The sequence below is a fragment of the Sorex araneus genome, chromosome 3 (assembly GCF_027595985.1).
Source record: "Sorex araneus isolate mSorAra2 chromosome 3, mSorAra2.pri, whole genome shotgun sequence".
Taxonomy (NCBI): Eukaryota; Metazoa; Chordata; class Mammalia; order Eulipotyphla; family Soricidae; genus Sorex; species Sorex araneus.
In genome coordinates this window covers 64022972-64037159 of record NC_073304.1, presented here as the reverse complement: position 1 = coordinate 64037159, position 14188 = coordinate 64022972, and the positions used below count along the sequence as shown (strand labels likewise).

Sequence of the window (14188 nt, the reverse complement as noted above, 5' to 3'; positions counted from 1 at the left end):
TAACACCAAAACCATTAAGTTATAAAATAGGCTTGTTGAATGACTGGTAAGCATTGTGCCCAAATTCATGTGTCATTCTTGTCTTAATAAAATTATGTCATATCATTGAAAATCTCTGGGGTAGGGAGGGGGTGGGCTTGAGTGTCAGAGACACGGTCTGTCATGGATGGGTATTTTCCCCCTAATCTAAGTGTCTGTGTTAGAAGAACATCACAGATGCACTGTGCATTGGACATGGAGCACATGCACGCATTTAAATCACGTATATCTTACTTTTTTACTGATGTAATTGTGAAATATGTTCCTTTTGCATTCATAATTAGGGGGTGGAACAGATGGTGAAGGCTTAGTTTAAAATAATCTGTCATTAAAATAACCTAGCCTACTGGTAATTCTTCACTCTAACTGGAGATAGGTCATAGGAAACGAGTTTGGGGTGATTGTGGGTTGTTTTTTTTCCCCTCTTTTGCATTGGAATGTAGAAGAAAGAAGCACTAATTGCAGAGAAGATATATGCAGGAGAATTGTCTCTACTAGGGTAACATCCCAAGATTTAACTGGGAAATTTGGCTGCCATAGAATATGCAGAAAAAGAAAGAAACAAAACTGCTTTGACAAATATAAATCCATTTAGCACAATGCATTAAACATTAGTATACTTTCAATCATAAAGCTATAGTTGGTTTCATCCCCTGCAAGGAAATAGCCTCATCATTTGACAAATACTGTTAGAGGCACTCAGCTTTGGGGGTTAAGATACTATGCCTTACACTTTATATGTTGCACTGTTGTCAGGGTATCTAAATTATAATTACTGGCATTATTATTATTCAGAGATACTGTAGTGCCTGCCTCTGTATCCAAGCTTCACTCCTGTTTGTACACCTCATAGACTTACTGGGATATGACAGAGGAAATCTCCTATCAACCCTGTCGGGATGGTTAAGAACTAGTTTAAATAAGAAGAAAACTGTCTTGATAAATCAGATACTTGCATGCCTTTAAAATGTCTGTTTTACTGTTTCTTCTAAGATTTTATTCTCCATCTGCTTTGAGGAAAGCAGATAGATTTCAGCCTGGCTTTATACTAAATCTTCTCAAGGAGGGACTAGCATTAACATTTGTATAGGTTCTTTTTCATCTTAATCCAACCTTAGTTAATAATCAGAAAATTCTACATAGTGAGTAAGAAGATGTAATTAACCCTTTGACCCCAGAATCTTAATTGGTGCCTGTTGAAAACAGTGGGCAGTTCTACAACATTTAAAAGTAGCCTGCAGTGATTTGAAACAGTTTGGTAGATAGTAGCTTTGTCAATTCAAAAATTTAAAAATACCACAGAACTATCTAATTAATCACATTTGAGTCCCAAGACCAGTTGGTTGAGGTTCCCTGCCTCCTCCCACCTTTGAAAATCAGGACCCCAAAATTGATGATACTTTTTAAATTTTCTAGGCAGCAAAATACAGTTTGCTAGAGAAAGGCATGCTTGTGAATCAGAAGGCAGTTGTAGCAGTATAAACCACTTCCGGAGTCCTCTCTCACAGTTTCATATTTGGTGAGGGGAGGGGGAGGAGAGTGGTGCTGAGATCAAACACAGGGCCTCACATAAGCATGGCTAATGCTCTACCACTGAGCTGCAACATTGGCCCTCATTTCTCATTCTCTATTTGAAGGTTCTCATACCTGAATTTGGACATTCAATTTATACGGAATTGACTGAAAAGTTAAGTATGAAAGTGAAAAAGATAGTTAACTAATCTCTTTTTGTAACCTCTGTGATGACAAATAGCTACCTAAATTAGTTATTTTCTTCCCCCACCAAATTGGCTGTTATTTTTAATTGAATTGACTGGATGCTTTGTGTCATGTAGTCATAGACTCATTTTAATCTCACCAGGAAATTGGAACATGTGTCAAAGCCTCTGTTTTTGCCAAACAAAACTGGCCGGTTCTTAGATCACCACTGCGTAATAGCATCAGATGTTTAGCCTCCAGATATTTCTTTCCCTTGCTATGGTGCCCAACCATACCCCAGTATTTTAGTAAAAACGTGAGATATGAACCTAATGTTTAAAAATTGTGATCTTTTGGGACTGGAGCAATAGCACAGTGGGTAGGGTGTTTGCCTTGCTCACGGCCAACCCGGGTTCGATTCCCAGCATCCCATATGGTCCCCCGAGCACCGCCAGGAGTAATTCCTGAGTGCAAAGCCAGGAGTAACCCCTGTGCATTGCCAGGTGTAAGCCAATAAATAAATAAATAAATAAATAAATAAATAAAAAAAAACCGTGATCTTTCTTAGAGAAGAAAAATAATGGAGATAAGTAGATGGCAAGAAAAACAAAGGATATAGTAGATGGCAAGTGAATTACTCCGGGTATTGCAAGGGACTTTAACAGAATCCAATCTAATTCTGACCTTCCAAATGCCAAGCAATATCCCAGACTTGAGGTGGCATAGGAAAGTCATGGAAGGTTTGGAGTGCTTGGGTTGCTGTGAGATACATTAACCGTTTACATCGCTGGTGTATAAACATTAACACCACTGTAACTATGCTACCTGCAGTATCTAAAAATATATTTAAAAAATATATAGTTACACCATTGTTACATGCTACCAAAACTATCTAAAAATATATTTCAAAATTAGATTAAGGAAAAGAAATCTGCAAACTGCTTTAACAGTTTCATAAACTGTTAAGAAAAAGCCTGTGTAAGACAAAGAACTTGAACTTTGGACTTAGAACTAAGGGATCTGGTTCTAAGAACTTGGTTCTAATAATTTAGAACTAAGGGAAAGAACATTGAATTTTAGAGGTAGAAGTCATGGTTGGACAGTTGTTAAGTCTTAGCTAAATAAAGATGAATATGACATCACTCCATTGTTGACAAATTCAGTCTTCTTCGGTTTTAAATAAGTCAACCATGCCATAAAGTGTATGATGCTTTTATGTAATTACAGGATTGCTGCCAATTTTAATCCTGACTCGCTACTAGCTGACTAAATGATTGTGTCCAGCTAACATAGCCTCTCTGTGCCTGCATCTCTTTGCCTATTAAAGGAAAGTTTTGATTTCTATAGATTATCCTTATGCCACCTTTATCAGTTCTTTTATTCTCTCCCAACCAGTTTTCCAAATAGCATTTATTTGTCCATAGAAATTCTCCTGTGATCTCTGTTTGGCCCCTATAAGTGCCAGTCTAAAGTTTAAGAGAAGGACTTCACAGCTCTCTGAGGTAGTATGCACTCTTATGACTACAAGTGTGACTGGAAAGCCCTTTACTCCAGGGGTAAGGTCACAGACGGAGGGTTTTAATCCTCATAAATCCTCTCAGGAAACATCTAGTCTGAGGTGAAAATGCATACATTGAAATGATAGTCTCCCCAAACTTCTACACAGCAAATTTCAACCATACAATTTACAAAACTCCAGGATTTGGTAGATTTTGTCAGATTTTGTCACCTGTTCTCCTAGGTGGTATTTTATACCCTGTCCTATGATTGGTTCTCAGGGAAATATTTGAGATCAAGATGTCCAGGAAACTGTTTGTAAACAAAACTTTTGAACTCTTGTCATTTTGCTCCCCATTTGTTTCCTACTCCCAATGACAGCATTCTAGCATTTGATAAATGATTTAATGACAAATCATTAAGAAATCAAGTCACAAAGTTTACCAAGTCATACTCTTTCTCTGCCTCTAAATATAAATATTCTAACTTCAGGAGTGCAGTGACAATTTACCTCTTCATTAATCAATACAACTCAGAAAAGCTTTGTGATTTTTTTTTTCTTTTTTTAGTGGCAGGCAATGTGGTCTTTGCCTGACTGTCAGAATTTGAATCCTAGCTTATCACTTTCTAGGGATACACATTTGTCTAACTTTTCTAAGCTTCCATTTTCTTGTATAGAAAATGTAGGTAATAATACAATTACCTCATCTGGTATTTGTGAAAATTAAAAGAGACAATGTATGCTTAATAACAGCACTTAATAAATATAAGCTATTATTATTGAACTATCTTGACAAAAAGATTGTCTCTTGTGTAATTTGATATTTTTGGTGTGGAACATTGCAGTGTGTCATTTAAATTTTGTTCAGAATTCACTAAATCATAAGTCTCACAATACACATGTTACTGGTGCCCACTCGAGCAAATCGATGAGCAATGGGATGACAGTGACAGTGACAGAGACACTAAATCAAAAGGGCAGGTTGATTGCCACACACAGTTTCTCACAGTGAAGTTGTATGAATCAGGGAAATGGAACAATATGTATCTAGAAAGATCGATAGATATGTAGATACTCATATATCCTCTCATGTATATTCTTTTTTTTTTTTTTGCTTTTTGGGTCACACCTGGCAATGCACAGGAGTCATTCCTGGCTCATGCACTCAGGAATTATTCCTGGCAGTGCTCAAGGGATCATACGGGATGCTGGGATTCGAACACGGGTCGGCCGCATGCAAGGCAAACACCCTACCTGCTGTGCTATCACTCCAGCTCCCTCCTCTCATGTACAGTTATATTTACATCTCTCCCCAAAGTTCAGTATTTTAGGAAACTGATACTTTTGCTGAAACTTGAAATCATTTGTTTTTCAAACTGAATTTTAGGATGTTTCTACCTTTCTGCAGTTAAAGGTTTTGTCATTAATTTAACATCAGTTTATACTCAGTTCCCAATGTGGAATTCATGGCTTATCCCGTTTATACATTGAAGAATTTCTTTTCCTATAGGAAAAGTTTTAAGAATTCTTTTCCTATTCTTGGAAGACTTGTAGAATCAACCTGTTTAAAACTTAATAGAACAAAACATTAGGCATGATAATGATACAGAGTCCTCAATGTATTTGGATTACAAGTATTTGAGATAATTTTATTCTAAATTTGAGTGCCATGTTTCACTTAGAGACCATAGTGACTTACATTATTTATCTAATGACAATGTAATTCTGCTTTTGCAAAGTAGACAAGGTTTCAGGAGCAACAGATGAATCATGTCATCCTTAATTTTTCTCCTTTTTTGTTTCTATTTTAGAGGTTGTAATAGAAATTAGATCTATCATGATAAAAATTTAATACATACTGTTATAAAATACATTACACATTGTATGGTTTGAGCCTATATACATTCATCCATAATGTATTGATTTCTCCTATTTGTTATAACACAATAGGATTTGAGAGTAAAGAGGACATATTCTTTTATTAATTAGCAAATTATTAATGCCTATAGTAGCATAAGTACTGAGTTCACTTGCTTTTAATATTGGAACCTTTTTTCCTGTCTTTTCATTATAATTCCCATCCCTGTTCAGCTATTTAATAGATAATCTTGCTGATTTAATCTCAATAACTACTGTATCCAAAAAAATAAAGGTAACATCTCATAAAATTAGCATGACCTGATTTTATACATGAATGTTATGTATCTTGATCAAAATGACAGAGACATTAAAAAAGTCTCTGAAATAAAGAAGAGGATAAGACCTTATTTCAGACCTTTATTCATGTATAATGCAGTACTAAAATGTCTTGGGACTTTTGTTAAATATTTTTCTAAAAATAGTCTTTACTTCACAGTGTGTTATATAAAATGCTTTATTTAAATCTTTGTCATCTCTGTTTATTAATTTATCTATATTTTTTCTGCAGTCCCTGGATGGCTTTGTATTTGCACTAAATCAAGAAGGAAAATTTTTGTATATTTCCGAAACAGTCTCCATCTACCTAGGCCTCTCACAAGTAAGTAAAACAATTTAGATCTTTCCGGCGATTATGGAGTCTCCTTCAGTTGCATGCTTTTCCTTCTTAAACACATACTCTGCTTAGCATGAATTATCAAATTTATTTTTTAATGGCTTTACCTGACTCCTCACAAAGTCAGTAAGAAAATTTTATGTCAGTTCGGAATGCTCAGAATAAACTTGCTCAAAAACTTTGGTCCCCTCCAACCCCCAAGGATCATTATTAATTTATTGAGAACAAATGAAGTTTCTTCCCTCAGTTGTTTTGAACTTTGAAACCTTTATGCCCAGTAGGAGAGGGACACACTAATAGTGCTTCCCTTGTGTCCTATTACTGGATGTTTATGGAGTACCCTGCATTATCCTGGGAGCTGACACAATGACAGGGAGTCATTTGGAGTCAAGAAATGCTGAAAGAGACCATTAAAATGTGTTGCAGGAAGGGTTCCAGCGAAGATATATTTTGCTGCCTTTGAAAATACTTTCTAATGCTAAAAGACAATTTTATGAAATAGTCTTTCACTACTTACAGTTTAATTACTCAGATGTTGTTTGTAGGAGAATAGAAAAGAAAGATAGAAGCAGATGAGGCAAGGCACAAAATCCTAGATGTTAGTTGTTGATAATCCTGTTGAACACAGCAATTTATTTCCATTGGAATCTAAAGATGCAGGACGCAGCCACAGAATGCCAGAATATTCTGAAGAAAAGTTTTTAATTCAACTATTTATCCAGATGCTTTCTCCATAAAAGTGTTGAACATCTGGAAATGTATGCCCAGGCAGGTGGTTGGATGAGTTTGACCCTTTTCATATGGTGGTTTGGCAGGAGGAGAACACAGCCTTGGTGGGAGGGACTGTGTGTGTGTGATGATCTGCCAAGTTGGGTAATCTACCTCTCATTCAGTTGCCTCTTGGAGCTAAAGATGGAGATAAGATTTGTCTCCCTCCTCTGAAGCAGACCCACCCTCAACTCGTGGCTTCTGAGAGTTGGCACTACTCTAAAGAGACATCCAGCAGGGCTGGAACCCTCTGACCATTAGTGAGTTTGCTGGGTAATAACTAGATCAAGAAAGTCATTGGGAAATAATAGAAATATATGGCATTTGGTGAAGTTTGGAGGAGGAGGAGAAACACTGCCAAATTTGATTATTTACTGTTGAGAATCCAAACAAGGTCCATTGATTCTTGCTTGAAGAACACACATGCTATACACCGAATAGAGTGATTCTGTTTGACAGACTTCAACAAACCAAAAAAATAGAAGGTTGGCCATTATTATTTCAAAATTCGCTTTCTTTCAATGTAATTAAAATGTCTGATTTTATAATAATCTTTAGTAGACATTAAACCTCATCTCAACTGTTTGAGACATAGTATCAGGAATATTCAATTTTTAATTTAGTGCACCACCACGTTAGTATTATATAGAAATGGAGACGCCTCTATTTGTTCCTATGCAATGACCATATTCATTTGTCTTATGGGGAAGATCCTACCAAGTTTAATAAGCCAGTGAAGAAGAAGGATGAATAATTAGTTTAAGCAGGTAAATGCTAATTAGGGAACTCCTGAAAAGCATCCATTATATACTAGCTCAAAACACATTTTACAGCCCTGGTTAGTGGTGTAATCCAAATTCTGTCAAGGCAACTGCATTTTCTGTAATTGAGATGTGTATGTTTGCTTTGCATAACAGATGGCTCTGTATGCTTAGACTGATAGCTAGGAAAATAATAATTGCATTATTCTGGCCAAAAGAATATTAGCTCTTGGGTTTTGGCCATTTCAGTCAGTCCTCCTGCCAGCACAGCATATGCACATATATGGATTGGATTTTCAAGGAAATTGATGCATCTGGAATAGTGTGGCCATCTGAAATATCATCTGTTCAAGAAAAACTTGGCTTTAACCCTGTGCTGGTTTCTTTTTAAAAGCAGTTTATTTCATGCTTCTCTACTGTAATATTCAGCCAGTATTTTCCTAAAATATGAGACAAATAACTGGAGAAAGCAGAATAAAGCAGCCATGTACATACAGTAGCTTACAACTTTAGGCAGCTATTTCCTGCTTTACTTTGTGATAGGTTTTATAGAGTGAATTAGTAGTCAGCATCTTCACCTACCCAGGGGCAGACAAGACACTAACCTTCATGTATGTTGCTTTCTGTAATGGGTTTCAGTATTGCCAAAAATGATCAAACATGCAGGTTGAGGCTATAATACATTAAGACAGAGGTCTGTATTTGGAGGTATTCTGTAACTGAAATGGTGTAGAGTAAATCACAGGAGGGTGATTTTACATGTGCTAGTTTTTATATTTAGAGTTCAAAAAAGTTTCATAACAGTTCGGGTTCAGAAAAAAATCATCTGATAAATATCCGGTATGTTTCTAAATGCCCAAAGGAAGAGCTGAGGGAGGGATTAGGGAAGATTTATGCCAAAATTTTGGGAAAGGATTTCCAATACATCAGGTTCTGCATCTTAATAGATCAAGATTCCTAAGATATAACCATTCCCAAATGTCATTATGAGCTTTATCAGTTATAAGGGCATAAAGAACTCAAGGGGTGCAAGAGGTGGAAAATGTTCCCAAAACTACTCAAATATTTGCATTTCTACAGAAACATATACACACATAAACACATAAAACTGCAAAGTAAGGACTAGAGAGGTAGCTCATGCCTTGCCAGTGACCAACCTGGCTTCAATCCCTATTATTGGATATGGTCCCCTGAGCAAAACCAGGTATAATTTCTGAGCACAGAAAAAGGAGTCAACCACTGTGTGTGACACCTACCAAACCAAAATAAATAGATAAATGCTAACTGAATGTTCTGCTTGTTCAAGAAATCTGGTTAAGTGATTATTTTATCAAATTTAGACAGTTTTATGAATTATGTAAGGTTTCCCTTATTAATAGTTTGTTGAAAGTGTTGTATGGATCATCAAAGAATTATCTACTGAAATTATTGAAAACTATCAACATGTCTGCATTTGTAACTCTCAATATATCCCTTTTCTAGTTTTATAATTATATCAGTACATTAATAGTCATGGGGTCTTAAAATGTTTTTTTTTCCTTCCAGAAAATAATTATTTTCAAAAAAAAAATTTTTTTGGCTCAAAAGAAAACTAAGTAGAGAGATTTCTGGCCCAGTTTATGCAGCATGAATATAAACAGAATGAATGTTCCTACTGCAGTCCACAGACTTTAATGGTTCCTGTGGTCCAGGATGTTTATTTTTGACGTTTACTTGATTATGGGACTGAGTTAACAATGAAGAATCCAAGCCTTCACATTGGTTTGTTTGGCTTTGTCAGAGATACATATTTAATTTGATCTTCCAAAATATGGCCTTAAGTTGTATAAGTATGTGTTGTTGACTGCTTTTCAGGTTAAAAATGTTCTCAGAGATTGACCCTGAAGCTTTATCTTAAAGAAAGATCCTCAAATGGTGATGCTGAGTTTAGTTTCCATAGAAATTAAATGATTTCTTATACCTGACGAATGGCTTTCAGAGATTTAGATGAAAACCTACTCTCTAGTTAGAATAGAATAAGCACAAATGAAAATGATGACAGAAAACAGTGGTTTTCCTAACATGAAAAATGCAGCAATTATCTGTAGCCCAGCTTTTATCATTTTTATTTTATAATTTATTTTTGCACTTTATATAAGGGATTTAGTCATCACAGAATTAAAAAAACTTTATATGATAGGTACAAAGCATTTTTAGTTTGATATAGGACTTAGACCATAGATAATATATATAATTTTTGGTTTATATCCTTACTGCAATTTATAGAAACATATATAACAAAAAATAATAGAAAATTGAATAAAAGTATAAGGAAGAAATGAGAAAAGTTGTTACTGTTAGTACAGAGTAGAAGAATACAATACTGGTAAAAAAAGAGAGTTATAAAAGGTAATAAAGCTTCGGTTGTTTCTTTCAGTTTACTGGTAACTAAAGCAAAAAAAAAATAAAAGGTAAGAGAGTCCACCATCAAAAACATGGAAATATCAGTTATTAAGGAAAGCAGATACATTTTTCTGGAAGTGAAATATAAATATTAATCCTAAATATAATTTCTGAAGAGGCCGATACATAAATTGTAACATACTCCTTTGGCATCCAAATTCAGGATTAAGCTATAATCTATATAACAGACATGATGAAAATCACCTAAGGAGGCAGAAGACAACCTTCCTTGTTCAGATATTGGTCTTTCAACAATTACTTTGAAAATACTGTTCTGGCACCCAGGCCTTGCAATAGCTTTGGCTACTTTGATGGTTTATTTACTTTTAGGCTTTCCCTCACTCAAACACCAATCATGCATTGTCTTGTAATAACCGATGAGAAATTCACACTAGACGAGAGCATGGTTCTCAGTTATCCAGACTAAAAATGGACTCATCTGAAGTTTTTCCTTGAAAGTGAGATCAGAAATGATGATTCTAATGCATACCTGTGCCTGCAGCGTGTTTTCAGCTTGATTTAGGGATCTGTCAGAAATAAAACGGCATCAAGTAGAAACTGGGAAATTAACAGCATTTTTTGTTTTGTTTTAATGGTGCAATGTCATTGGAAAATAGTAGACAGCCAACTAAGCCCTTTGTGGAATGAGTTCCTAATCCAACTCCACTCCCCTGCCTTCAGTGCCCAGCTAGCCTATAATGAATATATTCTCTTCTCCCCAAGTTTCCATCCTGGAAGAAGATACTTCCTTGCAGTTGTAACTCAGCCAGAAGGTAACTGCAGACAGGGTTACAAATTGGATTGTTTCAAGGCAGCATGCGGAAAGGGATAGGGTGACTGCAGATGGAAGAGTTTAATACAAGTGAAGAGGAATGGGGAAAATGGTTGTTTCAAATTTGTTCTCTCTATATCTTTTAGTAGTTCATGCTTATATATTTACCATAAACTCCTATCCCAATTCTGTTGTACTTCTCCATATTTTAGAGTTCTCTGCATTTGTTGTATAGGATGGCAAATAAAATTACAGCTACAGCACACAAGTACAAGGTCAAATAAATGACAGCGCTCAGTCTATTTGTGAAGCTATTCTGAAAGGGAACCATGGTGCCAAATGTGGTTTATTTGAATAATAAAGAAGAATTAGATTCCCCTGATAACTTGGCTGAGGGCCAATAAATCACTGGAGGTTAAAGATGCTTTGCAAGTGCCATGTCTTTCTTTTGCTTTTCTAAAGTGCAAGCCTCAACTTTTCCAGTCTATATTTCTTATGCAAATAAAGTTGAGGTTAGTTTGTAGTTAATACTCTCACTTCTATGATTGTGAAGGAGACCTACATACATGTTTATTTATTTAGTGAGTGAAAACAAGCATGATAAGTTAGCATTCCTTACATTATTTCTCGTGTTTAACATTATCACATCCTCAATAACTGGAATATACACACCAAAAAATAAAAGCATGGTTTCAACACAGCAAAGGGCTTGTAATAATGGAGCCACGTGTTAGCATTTTTTAAATTGGTCTACATTTATGCAAAACACAAATAAGGAATAACAAGAATTCCTTCAGTAAGTACATTTAGGTAGCCCTTTCAATATTGCTTCTTATCCCACCCTTTAAAGTCATGCAACTTGGTAAACCTGATTTTAAAAGAAGGAAGAAGAAACATGTATAATTTTCTGCAGCTTGCGGGGGTTGTTTTTCCCCCGTGAGTCTACATTTTTCTCTTGTACTAATCATAAAAAGTTCATCACTTCTTGGTGTAACAAAGAAAAATGCCCTTTTGAATACAGAAGCTCTGAGGGTTTAGAGACTATTGAGAAAATATAAGTATCAAAATAATTCAGAAACAGTACAAGGCACAGTGGCACATTATCAATTTACAACATTTAAATTGATAAATGCTTGGTGGTGAAGGCCTACAAGGGCACTTTGAAAAGCAAATAGCGACCTGGTGAAGAAATTGATTTTCCCCCCCGAAAATGACTGCATGATGCATCATTTGACTGCATGCTGTCCGAGTGCTTGACAGAGATAATCTCAGCAATCCCACGGGTGACCTTATCGTTCTCACCAGGGCAACTTTGTCTGCGTTCTGACTTTGTGCATGTCAAGGTTCCTCCCAGCAGGATCCTTGGGGGAAAAAGTTCCTCTGTTTCGATCCAGATATTGAACTGCTCACTCTTCCCCCTTTTGCTTCCCCACCACCCTCCCAAAGAGGGAAACATGCCTCTTTATTTCTTTCCTAATTACGAATGAGCCAGGCAGCTGCATACAGCAGCTCTATGCTCTGTATCTCGGGGAAGCCCTTTTATTACCTAGTAGTTCACACACTTCTAGGTGATCACCTACCTGTATTAGCAGGGATCCTTTGGTTTTGGGTTTGTGTGTGTGTGTGTGTTTTTCAAATCACAAAAAATAGAAAAATGTCCTGATGCTCTCCTCTTGCACTTTTCTCCTCTTTAGCCAGATGGAAAAGCCAATTCATTTTATCTTCCTTGTCCTTATAAGGTTTTATTTTTCTCTTCTCTACAATCTTCCACAGAAAACTTCTGAACCTGTTTTAATTCAGGCATTTTGGTTTCTAACCGTATTGCTCCCCCGCCACCTAGTGATTTGAGGTGCTTCTCTAGTGACTGTGTTGATGTTATGCTCTGTGAGGCTGGAAGAGCACAGAATACTGAGCTTCCTGTGGGGATTTGACAGAGGTCCTCAGACTGCTGATGTTTAGAAACTGGTTGTTGTTGATTTTCCTGCTGCAAAGGAATAATTGACTACTATTTTTTTGCTGAAAATTTTCTGTTGATACATATATGCATATGTATGTATATATCTGTGGAATATGTGTGCCTTTCTATCAGTAATCTTCCTGCCACACAGCTTGTTGTTGATAATTGCAATTCTTGATTAGCCACTTCTTGAAAGCAGCAAATACCCTGCATTTGGCACCCTGAAGCTCCAGTTCTCACTGGCTCTGACACCCTCAGTTCACCATATTCAACCCCTTTTACCTCCTTCTTTCATCCACGACATTAATTCTGAGTGAACAAGACGTGCTTCCTTGCTTTTGACAAGATTTGCTGCAGTCTCATGCGACAAAAACCCAACACTCATTCCAGATTCAGAAAGTAGGATTTATAACAGCATTTTAATTTAATGTTGGATGTCGAACATATAAAGAGATCACAGTAGTACTAGAGCTGAAAATTGATGCCTTTTTTATTAGTGTCCTCTCAGAAGTGGGTGAGACGCTGTTTGTGCAATGGAGCACAGAACAGCACAGTCAGATGAATGAGGATATGCTATCTGCAAGGAATCATATTTCAAGCCACTGTCGGCCTCTATTGATGTGCTCAGAGTTGAAAGGTTATGCTAGTAAATGCCATCCGAATTTTCAGCATTAGAAATCGGTAGAATAATCTGCTGGCTGTCACTTTATGTTCTGTCTAAAGGCACTGCATGGGGATGTTTCACTTATTTTAATTCTAAATTAATATCTTATTACTGGTGTATTTCTTTCTCTCTTCTGTGGTCTCATCAGTCCCCAAATGGGACCAATTTTGCACTGGTCTTAAGAGTAAACCAAAACTGCAAAAGAAAACAAAAGAAATTTGTGTCATCATGCATGTGATTTAGATTCTTGTTTTTCTTTGAACATATTTTACCAGGCGCCCAGGCTAAAACACAGCAAATCTGTAGGCAAAGGGGAGCTTTTCTAGGTAATCACAAAACAATAAAAGATAAAACTCACCATTCTCTACTGTTTAAATTGAAGACCTTTTACATTACTTCTTAATTTGGGGAGTTAATATGACTGAGAGGGGGGGAAAAAGGAAGTAGCGTATCATCCTTTTATAGAGTCTGGAAATCTGAAGTAAAAAAAAAAATTGTGTAAGGAACAAGCTTGTTTTATTTGTGTGGATAAAATGGTGGTTTTATATTCATTTTTAAAGTAGTGCTCTGAGCAAAAGTAAGATGGAGAAGAAAATTTAGTCATCATTCTAAGTCCGTAATTTATTCATTTTTAAATAATGAAATGGTGTTTTTCTGAATTAAACCATGTATTATTCATGCTGGTGTTGGCAATGTAATGTCCCTGGTTTTCTGGAAAGCAATGTACATTTCTTTGCCTGACAGGCAGTATTTTCTATATGATATTAATTTAATGGCTTATTTTATTATGCAAAGTTGGAAAGTAAAGATAATTTCTGCCTATAATGTGGTGCTTATATCGGCAATATATGCAAAATAATACCTCTATACCTAAGCCAGCTATCCTTCCTCAGTTAGCCTGGACCCTATGAGAGGGATGAATGAATGCAAACTGCTCATATGAAGAATAAGAAATAACTTGACCTCCTGGGAAGGAGGTCATAAAGTCGTTAAATTCATGTGAAATCCAAATTTCATTTCTACACACACACATTCAATCTGTATTGGGTTTTAGCT

At 36.0% G+C, this 14188-nt stretch overlaps 1 protein-coding gene across 9 annotated transcripts in view; it reads left to right on the top strand.

The window, feature by feature from the left end:
• Positions 1–14188, top strand: part of NPAS3 (neuronal PAS domain protein 3) — a 939716-nt gene that overhangs the window by 669692 nt on the left and 255836 nt on the right. For all 9 annotated transcript variants that reach the window (XM_055132054.1, XM_055132051.1, XM_055132059.1 and 6 more), the window contains one exon: positions 5664–5753. In XM_055132054.1, the coding sequence (XP_054988029.1) occupies positions 5664–5753 (90 nt within the window). The remainder of the gene's footprint in view (positions 1–5663; positions 5754–14188) is intronic.